Below are 10,431 nucleotides of genomic sequence, written 5' to 3'. Positions count from 1 at the left end.
TTCCATGCAAGTACCTGGGTCTCCAGTTAAGCATCAAACAACTTAAGAGATCCGAGTGGCAGCCGATTGTGGATGCGGCCCTTCGCATATTGCCAGGATGGCAAAGGGGCTTGGTGACTAGACCTGGGAGGCTTATCCTCGTCAACCAAGTCATGAGGGCGCGGGCCACACACCACCTTATGGTTGCGGAGGCGCCAAAATGGGCTTTGGAAAGGGTGGATAGAGGTTGCCGGGCTTTTTTCTGGGCCGGGACGGAGGAGGTGAATGGTGGCAAGTGTGTGGTATCCTGGGCAAGGGTATGCAGGCCAAAACACTTGGGTGGATTGGGCGTTATTGACTTATCTAAGCACGACATTGCTTTAAGATTACGATGGGAATGGCTTAGACGCACAGATGCTTCCAGGCCTTGGCAAGGGCTCAACTTGACCGCGGATAAGAAGGTGGCCCAAGCTTTTGGGAGCCTGGTTAAATGGAAGGTCGGAGCGGGAGACAAAATCTGGTTTTGGAAAGATCGGTGGCTTCATGGCGCAACCATCGCTGAGCTAGCCCCCTTGGTTGTGGCCACAGTCCGTGCGCAGGTAGCAAACAAGAGGCTGGTACGTGATGCGGTACACATGCATGCTTGGATGAACGACGTGGTGGGTGACCTATGCACTGAGGGTCTTACCCAGTTCATCGGGCTTTGGGAGATCATATCGGAGGTTCAATTGGATGCTCAAACTGAGGATAGCCCCATTTGGGCTTGGAATGTGTCAGGAGTCTACACCACATCTTCCGCATACAAGATGCTTTGTGAGGGAGGAGTTAGATTCCACTCTTTCGGAGCAATCTGGAAATGTTGGGCGCCACTTGCGTGTAAAATCTTCATGTGGTTGGCAGTGCAATACCGATTGTGGACGTCGGATAGAAGGGCAAGACACGGTTTGCAAGACCAAACATCAAAATGCTACTTCTGCGACCAAGAGGAAGACACGGTCGACCACATCTTGCAGCAATGTGTGTTCTCAAGGCAAGTGTGGTACAGATGCATGACCAGGATGGGATTGAGAATGGAGCTTTGCCCAACATACGAGTCTCGCTTGGTGCAATGGTGGACGGAAGCTAGGAAACGCATACATAAGCAAACGCGGAAAGGATTTGACACATTCGTGATGCTCATCTGCTGGACACTTTGGAAGTAGAGGAACGCGAGAGTATTCGGATCGAGCCAAATCAAGAACGAATGGGAAACCGTGGACTTGATCTTCGACGATTTGAGGACCTGGGCTACGGCAGGAGCATTTGGAGGATGATCGATACCTGAGTAGTAGAGTAGCATTAGGAGTGGGGTGGAGGCTTGGTTGGGGTCGGTTTGTGATCTCCAACTAGCGCATTTGTAAAACTCTTGTAAATATTTTTCTCCTTTTTATAAAGCTATGGTACACCTTTGGCGTACCCTCAAAAAAGACTTTATTACACAAACAAAATAGGGCACTAAAATTTGGGCAGTAGTATGCTAGGGTTGAGCGACACATAGGCGCCTAGCGCTCGGTGAAGCCCCAAAACCCTCCTCCACCCTCTGGCGCGAGAGGCCGCCCCCAATCCCCCCCTCACTGCCAAGTTCCCGCCAGTCTCCTCCATTCCCCTCCCCACCTCTCCCAAATCCAATCCCCAAATCCTCATCTCCCTCCCCATCTCTCTCGTCGGCGGCGAGGCGGGGAAGGAGGGCGAAGATGCTGTGGGTGGACAAGCACCGGCCGAAAACCCTAGACAAGGTCATCGTCCATGAGCAGGTCGCGCAGAACCTCAAGAAATTCGTAAGAATCCGCGACCCGCCCCTCTTCCAGACTACTCTCCCAGGGTCTCCCCCGCCTCCTTGTGTGCTGATCTGTTCTGACGGTGTCCCGTTCGGTTCAGGTGGCGGAGCAGGACTGCCCGCACCTCCTCTTCTATGGCCCGCCGGGGTCCGGCAAGAAAACCCTAATCATGGCGCTCATCAAGCAGATGTTCGGCGCCGGTGTGGAGAAGGTAGTTTCTTCTCTTCCGGACAAATCTCCGAAGATCTGGATTTTTTTAAACTTTTTTTGCCCGTGACCGGGGTATTTTTTTTTCTTCTGCTGACATTTTCGTGCGTTTTCATGGTTCCGTTGCAGGTGAAGATGGAGAATAAGACGTGGAAGATCGATGTGAGTTGTAACCCTTCTTTCAGCACATCTCCGTTTTTCCTTCTTATGGTCACTATTGCAAAACTGCAATATGTCATTGGCGAATTAACAGAAAGTAGTAGTGATGTGGTTGTCAGCTCATGTGGCATGCATACAGGGAGTCTTCCCTTTTCAGTTTGTGCTATTGGTGAACATAGCACTGATGCACCTTGATAGGAAAACATAGCATTTGCCATTGCTGTGTATGTTGATAGCTTAGACTGGTCCGTGGCGTTATCCAAGTTGCCAATTTGGGGAGTAGCTATGAAATTGAGGTGCAATTTTCTTTATACAGACTGGGACGAGGGCATTTGATCTTGAGCTGGCGATGTTGTCAAGTTCCCACCATGTGGAGATGAACCCCAGCGATGCTGGCTTTCAGGACAGGTATGTTGTTCAGGAGGTCATCAAAGAGATGGCCAAGAGTAGGCCAATTGATGCCAAGGGCAAGAGAGCATTTAAAGGTTGGTACTTCTGATTTTGTTCTTGTAACTCTCTAAGTTTCAAATTTTGTTCTCTTACAAAGAAATTGCCACTAGCTTTTCTTCCCCTGGCACCATTGTCTATTGCATCCTGAAATGAAGAACCGTCTCTATTCAGCATGAAGTTGTCTTATACAATGCTGGTTGATTGGCTTGTTAGTACTTTTCAGTGGATGATTTCAACAAGTGCATAAACAGATGATGCTATGCAAAGTGACCATACCACTTGCTTAGGCTGTATGCTTGCTTTATTTAAAAATAAATTCTTCTTTCAACATAGACTTAAACATACTTTGTAAATTTGCAGTGCTTGTCCTAAATGAAGTTGACAAGCTGTCACGAGAAGCACAACATTCCCTCCGGAGGACAATGGAGAAATACAGTGCATCGTGTAGACTCATATTATGCTGTAATAGCTCCTCAAAGGTGACAGAAGCTGTAAGGTCCCGTTGCTTGAATGTGCGAGTGAATGCACCTACCGAAGACCAGGTTAGTATTGAATATTTGGTCCCATTTTTACTGCAACTAGTGTCACTTGTGGATCTTTGGCTTGATTTCATGGTTGGTGCTACTATGTCTAATAGGGTGTTCAAAACTTGCATGGGTTCCTTTGCTTCTGAGTTTGGTAATTAGTTCAGTTATGGTAAATTGAACTTTATTCTTTTTTGTAAGTGTTGTGAATTGCATCTGTAAAGTCTAGACTTAACCAGGGTTGTTTGAACTGCTCTATGTAAGGTTTGAATCTATGCTTTTATCAGTTTATTTGTACCATGTTCACAGCAAGGAAATGGTAGTGAAATTTTTAACTATGCTCCAACCTCATTATTCTATGTATAGTTGAAGAAGTTATGCCTACTGCACCCCTAAAAGTCGCTCATTTGCAGATTGTACAAGTACTGGAATTCATTGGGAAGAAAGAAAATCTGCAACTTCCATTTGGATTTGCTGCTCGGATAGCAGCTCAATCAAACCGCAACTTGAGGCGAGCAATATTATTCTTTGAGACATGCAAAGTCCAGCAGTAAGCCCGACTGCTACCTTAATTGTTACTGCAGTTCTGTTAATATTGGTTCTGCTGTGTCCCTAGTTTTATATGTGTATCATGTATCTTGCTTTTTACGCCCTTTAGTTTTTACATTTATATGGTTTTCCCTTAACTTTTTTTCTTCTGTTTCTGAATTGCAGATATCCATTTTCAGCAAATCAAGTGGCGCCTCCTCTTGACTGGGAGCAGTATGTGTCTGAAATAGCAACTGAAATCTTGAGTGAACAAAGCCCTAAAAGGTCTGTCATGTTTCATTCCATCTTCTGTTGAGCTGCAGTTCCCTAACGTTTACCTTTTCCGTTCATTTCCTGTTTACTGTTTTCATCGCATATTTGTTTTCCTTTTTTGTGTGAAGATACTATTACATTATTGTTCTCCCTCGAGCCCTCTTTTCATGCATCATAATGGCTCCCAACCATCAGTGTGTACCCATCGTACAATTATTAGGAAGATCTTCAGAATTGAAGAAATTTCATAACATAACTACATGTGGCCAGCAGCCAGCATTGATGTCATGAGATGTATTGTACTTTACTTATTCAATCTGATAGGAGTGGTAATGGATCTGCATCTGCTAGGAATGTTATATTTTCGTCTTGTGTCACACCATATGGAAGTGACATCTGCTATTTTAGGTGGTTCGCCATCTGTTACACACTTTTGTTCTTCACAAAATCTGTTTATTAATTTTCCTTACATAGTGAGTCATCTGAGACATTTTCTGGTTTCGCTTTGATTTGACTTTGAATTGTAAAATTAATATTTCAGGCTATATTCTGTACGCCAGAAATTCTATGAGTTACTTGTGAATTGCATCCCACCTGAAAGCATCTTGAAGGTGACACAATGCTTCTATTGCTGCTTTACCTTCATTTTTTTCCATGACCTTGAGGGTGCAAGCTAAACTTGATTTTGACAATTGCAGAAGTTGTTAACCGAGTTAATGAAGAAGTTAGACTCTGATTTGAAGCACGAAGTTTGTCACTGGGCTGCACACTATGTGAGTAATTGTTATGCTAACATTTTTTTTCCCAGCTCCCAGCCAGTTTAGTTTCATATGTTCTTTGTAACCTAGGAGCACAGTAGACTTTTCATGTTCTATCTCCACTAATTTCACATAGTACTAGCTCTAACTCTTATGTCTATGGCCTTTTGTATTTTCTTCCTTATTGATCTTCTTGCGATAAATCTGCTTGTTAAGCTCTGGTGTCATGTCTTTGGCAGGAACACAAGATGCGACTTGGGTCCAAGGCCATTTTTCATCTGGAAGGTACATCTCATGCACCTTTTACAAACTGGTGTGTTGTGCATAATGTTGTCAGGTTTCTTGTTGGTCTAGTGTGTGTGTATTTGTATTGTACCGATAATTTGACTTCTCTGGTTATCATTATCGGCATTAATGGACCTAGCTATGCCTTATTGCCTTTCTCATATAGGGCCTCATAGGATTAGAGTGTCATGTCTTCTCATATTACGATTTGATGGCATCATGTAACAAATAAAAACCGTAGATTTGACTGCACTATTAAAAACATAGGTCTTTTTTCAAAGAGAGACAAGTTAATAGAAACTTTCCTCAAAATGGAGCTTCAGGTGGAATACAATCCTACAAATTGAACCAACAACATATGAAAAACTCCTTACAATCCTCCAAGGTTCTTAAGGAAATCCTTTGGATCAGAGCTCTGGCTTATATATACCTCAAGATCTGTGTACATTGTATTACAATATTTTGGGTGGCTACGATTGTAGCGGCACTTGCCTAGTCGGTACTCAAAAGCTGATCCCTGACTCGTCTGCGCCCATTTTTTGCTACTGTTTCTGCAGCTTTCGTGGCCAAGTTCATGAGCATTTACAAGGAGTTCCTTTGCGCCGCATTTGGTTGAGCAAAACCAGAGCATACGGATGTTTGCCGCTGCAAGAAGATGCTCCCAGTTCGCAGTCTCTGTCGTCGCAATCGCTTTGGTCTGATGTGTGGGCGCTGACATCTTGTATGTTACTCAGTCAGTGTAGTTTGTACTGAATTCATGTGAGCAAGTACTTATTTGCTTTGAATCATTTGCTATTGAAAGGTGGAGTCGCCCATCTATGATTGTCTTGATTTTGTTCTGCCTTGTGCTTGGACGTCAATCGAATTTCAGCATCTCATCCTATAAATGCCAACAGGGTGCTAAACGATATCGCTACCTCCTTTCTGGTTATATAAGGTTTACACCTACATATTTTAAGTTATAGGAGCATATCCTAAATATTATACAATTTGAAATTTGAATTTCCTAATGGTACAAGTGTTCTGATATGTGCCAGAGATACATGCAGGATCTACTCCCTCCGTTCCTAAATATTTGTCTTTTTAGAGTATTCAAATGGACTATCACATACGGATGTATATAGACATATCTTAGAGTGAAGATTCACTCATTTTGCTCCGTATATAGTCACTTGTTGAAAACTCTAGAAAGATAAATATTTAGGAACGGAGGGAGCATAAATTAGAAACGGGATTGTTAAATTTCGGTTTACTGGGACTTAACCAAGTCTCAATTAATGCTACACCTAATTAGAAAGGAGGGAGTAAATCGTAACAATGATTAAATACTTAAACAGCCAAGCGCTTTTGAACAATATCAATATCAATGTATTCCATTTAATACTTAATGCATTTGTAAATGCAAATACGATGGCCTGTCTGTACACATGTACAATTCAAAATATTCACAAAAGAGTTGTGCTAGTATGAGTTTTAGTTCATGTTGGCGTGCACAAATGTGTCAGATCTGTATAAAAAAGTAAGGGAGGATAATGACAAGCCTTTACGTTTGAAAATTTGATTCTTACACTGTTATCTTTTGCTTTCTCACACTTAACTAGTTCTACTTATTCTGAAATCACTATGGAATTCTAACACAGAAAAGTACTCCATCCGTCCAAAGGAATTTTGGCAACACCATCCATCTGACACAGAGGGTGTTTATTAGAAAAATTCCTAAGAAATACTGTAGAATCTTTAGAAGAATACTATGAACATCATACAATCCAAATGTATTCTTTGAGACTGAGCTAACGTGGCCAGTCTCAGTTGTTCACCTCATCAACTGACGTAGTGGCTCCGCTTGATAAAGGCAAGCTTATTAACTGTTAAGCGAAGCAAAGTTCTCTTTTAAAAAAGGAAGGTAAATTATCCAACACAAAACGGTTATGAACAAAGAAGGTACTACAACAGAGCGGATGCTATTATTATTACAAGAAGATCTGTCACAACATCAAATGGCTGTTACGAATTTATACAGCAGCGGCAGGTCGCTAACACATACAGGTCAGTGCTTGCTGGCGGTGGCGGCGTTAGACCCTGGGCCTCACCCTGCGCCCGCTGGTGTCGCCGCCGTCCGAGATCTGGCCCCACACGCTCTGGCTCTTGCCGCCGCTGCTGCATTCCTCCTCGCACCCGGCTACCGTCCGGAGGATCTCCGACTGCAGCGCCGGGCAGTTGTCTTTGAGGTAATCGAATCCGTCGGTCCGGATTACAGCTGCAGATACATAAGGGCATCTGGAATGTTATACAGTTCAGGACGCTTGTTTGGGCACCACCATGAAACAAACAGTAGAAGCAGATACAAAGGTAGTAAGTACCATAAAAACATCAGAATACTGAAATTATAGGACGTATCAGTTGATAGCATCGACAAATCAAGAGCATGAAACAAATGAAAATTGAAATGGTTTGAGCCAACTACTGTACAGTCGGGCTGGCATAACGGGAGATCAAAACTTGCATAGTTATCAGACTAACACTGCCCTCAGCACGAAGAATATATTTCTGTATTACCAAGTGGTACGTCTTCTTTCTAACAATTGAAGCAAACAAAGGCATCATATGGGCCACTGTTCCTTTCGATGTGTATGCATAGGGGTTGATACTTGTGGAAACAAATGGCAGCATGCTGTTTCATACACCACCTTTTGGACATAATTCTCAAGCAGACATGAATATAAACCCAATTATCCGATAACTACATAGGACGAGCACATCAAATTGCAGCCCTTGTTAAGTCTTGTTACCTGAAAGGTTCTCAGCAGCAAATTTTAGGCAGACGGACTTGAGCTCTGTAGCATGATGCCGATCAGCCAGCGCTAGAGTAGTTGCCACAGATTTTACAGAAATCTGTTTGCACAAGTAAGATTCACATAACACTCTTAGCCTTGGCAACTCATATTTGTCTGCTACAGCCAACAATTTCCCAGCTAAAGTATCAAAGATGGGACAATCTGAGCTTGATGCAGACAATTCGTCATCACCGACAAGATTGTCCCTGTACATGAAGTGAAGCACAGCCTACAACATAGAGTATTTACATATGATAAGATATCAATCAAGTTTGTTAAACTGTGAAATCCAAAGAATAAGATCAGCATAGAAGAAACATACCTGAAAGACTTTTGGCTCCATGTCGTCGATGACAATCTCTTTGATTTCGTTACTGGTGTCGACTTCACTGTTTTCTTCATCTGATTCAGGATCAAGAAATTCAGATCTAAAAAAAGAAGATCGCGCAGCCAACACTAACTTATGAGCATGAAACCTCTCTCCTGCTACACTAAAAATAACATCTGCACCCTCTTGAGATTCCAAAAGCGTCCCAAAATGGTAGCCTATGTCAGAATCCGGAACCTCTAGAGAATGCGGTCTAGAGTACTCCATGGTTGATGTTACAACACCCACAGTGCAATTTATCTTCAAGCAATCGTCTTTAAGAAAATCCGATGTCTCAAGGGCAGTGCGTCGAAAAAACCTTTTATAACCCCTGAAAACAGAAATCAAGATGAAAAACTAATATCAGAAAAAAACATTTACATTTTTACTGCTTACAACCCTTCACATTTAAAAAAATTAAATCAATAACATGACAAGCCGAGTTCACACAAACTATTATAATCAATTTAACAAGTGTGCAAAAAGTTGCGGATCTCACACTCTTTTGTACCAAAGTAGGCCATATCTATATATATACTTTCAAGTTCTCTAGCCGCTCCCAGCTTAACCTAAAGTTAATAGAAATTTTCTGATTTATCTCATTCATTGGATCTAACACCTAAAATGACACTGCAGATCTACAAGTATGGTGATCAATTAAAATAATTGTATGAAATGTTCAAACAGAGACTAATGAAGTATGTAAAGCAAATATATTAATCAGTTAAATACCTCCGCTGAAGGATGTGTTGAGAATGAGAATATCATGACAAGACGATACCCAAACAAAACAGCCCTCCCAGATAATGTGTTTGACAAGGAATTTAGGGTGGTACTAGATAATTAAACATGGTTGATTTGGGGTTGCAGTCCAATGGGTTGGACAAGTAGTTAACACTAATTCGTACACCAAATCCTAATCGTTGCACTCCCAACAAGAAACAGGCCCACAGCAGAACGAAAATAACTTCTAACCATAGCCAATTCGTCGATTAGTTATTGGCGCAGTGTCAGATTCACCACCTGGTTACCTACACAATAAGGCCAGAACCATGCCAATAAACCTACTAATATGTTAGGCGTAGCTACTGACCACAACTAGCAGCTGCTTCAAAATGATACCCAAATCGCAAGGCAATGGAAGCAGAAGAGCTCGTATGAGAGGTGATCCCCGAGAGAAGAGATTGCGGTGGGAGTCTGGATGAGCATACCACATGGATCCGCGGTACTTGAGGGTGTAGGGCCCGGCGTCGAGGGCGCGGTCGAAGTGGGAGTGCACCTTGTGCTTGCCCCGGCCGCTCTGGTCCTGGAGGGTGAGCTCGAAGAGGGCGCGGACGTCGGTGCCCTCGGAGGCGAGCGCGATGAAGACGGAGACGTAGGCGGAGTTGTCCTCGGGGTTCTTCCCGTCCGGGTAGAAGTAGATCGCCCACTGGTACCCCCCCACGGCGAAGGTCTCGCTGGCGATGTGCTTGCCCACGCCCATGCCCTTGGCGAGGGAGTAGCCCTGGATGACGAACCGGTGCGAGCCGTTGACCGTCTCCGTCACGGAGCGCGAGCTCGTCGGCGAGGCCGCCGCGGCGTCCCGCGCGGGCGCCGTCGCCCCCGCCCCGCGCTCGATCACCACCGCCCCGCCCCCGCCCTCGTGCTGCGGGGACGCGTCGCCGCCGCCCCCGGCGTCGTCGTCGTCCATGCGGGAGGGCGCGGGGCTAGGGTTGGCGGGCGGAGGAGGCAGGGATTGGGGATTGATTTCGTGGGTTGGCGCTAAGCTGCTACAGCACGCGGACGCGGGGGAAACGAGGGAGGAGGGAGGAGGGAGGAGGGTGCGGTGGTGGTGGTGGGTGGAGCGAGCGAGAGAGAGGGTGGAACGGAGGGAGGGAGCCAGCCGCCGGGAAGGTAACAAATTAACCAACTGTTTCGGCCTGTGAGTGACGCACTCATGCTGTGTCACCTGATTTTTTGTTGGATTGGAGAAGCATCAGTTGATACCACCATTTTTTAAAAACTCAAATGTAAATGTCTCGATAAATTTCCTTCTTTTGTCGAAACATTGCGCTTTCCTCGCCCAGATCTGAGCTCGAATCGAACGGTTTCAAGTAGTAGAACTCTTCACGGTATATTGATTTGGTCGGATGAATTCAGTTGACGTCTCCAAACAGACAAACACATGCTCGTCAATGTGAGAGATAAAAACCAAACAGAAGGGAAGTCAAAAGCATATCAACAGGCACTCTAGGCAGCGCTTCTCATCCA

The 10,431-nt window shown here is 44.3% G+C and overlaps 2 protein-coding genes across 3 annotated transcripts; one reads left to right on the top strand and one right to left on the bottom strand.

Moving 5' to 3' along the window:
- Nucleotides 1–1,518: 1,518 nt before the first annotated feature.
- LOC123113618 (replication factor C subunit 5) lies at nucleotides 1,519–5,819 on the top strand. The gene is made up of 11 exons (XM_044534918.1): nucleotides 1,519–1,796; nucleotides 1,897–2,007; nucleotides 2,133–2,165; nucleotides 2,479–2,647; nucleotides 2,973–3,154; nucleotides 3,550–3,686; nucleotides 3,851–3,949; nucleotides 4,479–4,548; nucleotides 4,636–4,710; nucleotides 4,935–4,980; nucleotides 5,538–5,819. The coding sequence occupies exons 1-11, from the start codon at nucleotides 1,713–1,715 to the stop codon at nucleotides 5,594–5,596; spliced, it is 1,065 nt and encodes a 354-aa protein (XP_044390853.1). The 5' UTR covers nucleotides 1,519–1,712; the 3' UTR covers nucleotides 5,597–5,819.
- Nucleotides 5,820–6,884: 1,065 nt separating this feature from the next.
- Nucleotides 6,885–10,047, bottom strand: LOC123113617 (BTB/POZ and MATH domain-containing protein 5). 2 transcript variants are annotated; one of them, XM_044534917.1, is made up of 4 exons: nucleotides 9,393–10,047; nucleotides 8,137–8,512; nucleotides 7,770–8,043; nucleotides 6,885–7,257 (listed from the first exon to the last, which is right to left on the bottom strand). In XM_044534917.1, exons 1-4 carry the CDS (start codon nucleotides 9,869–9,871, stop codon nucleotides 7,232–7,234), a joined length of 1,155 nt encoding a protein of 384 aa, XP_044390852.1. In that variant the 5' UTR covers nucleotides 9,872–10,047; the 3' UTR covers nucleotides 6,885–7,231. The 2 variants fall into 2 exon arrangements, with proteins under 2 accessions (XP_044390852.1, XP_044390851.1); XM_044534916.1 differs by having other exon boundaries at nucleotides 6,885–7,237; nucleotides 9,393–10,042.
- Between the last annotated feature and the right edge of the window lie 384 nt (nucleotides 10,048–10,431).

The sequence above is a fragment of the Triticum aestivum genome, chromosome 5B, assembly GCF_018294505.1.
Source record: "Triticum aestivum cultivar Chinese Spring chromosome 5B, IWGSC CS RefSeq v2.1, whole genome shotgun sequence".
NCBI classification, from domain to species: domain Eukaryota; kingdom Viridiplantae; phylum Streptophyta; class Magnoliopsida; order Poales; family Poaceae; genus Triticum; species Triticum aestivum.
This window is presented reverse-complemented; position numbering and strand designations above follow the sequence as displayed.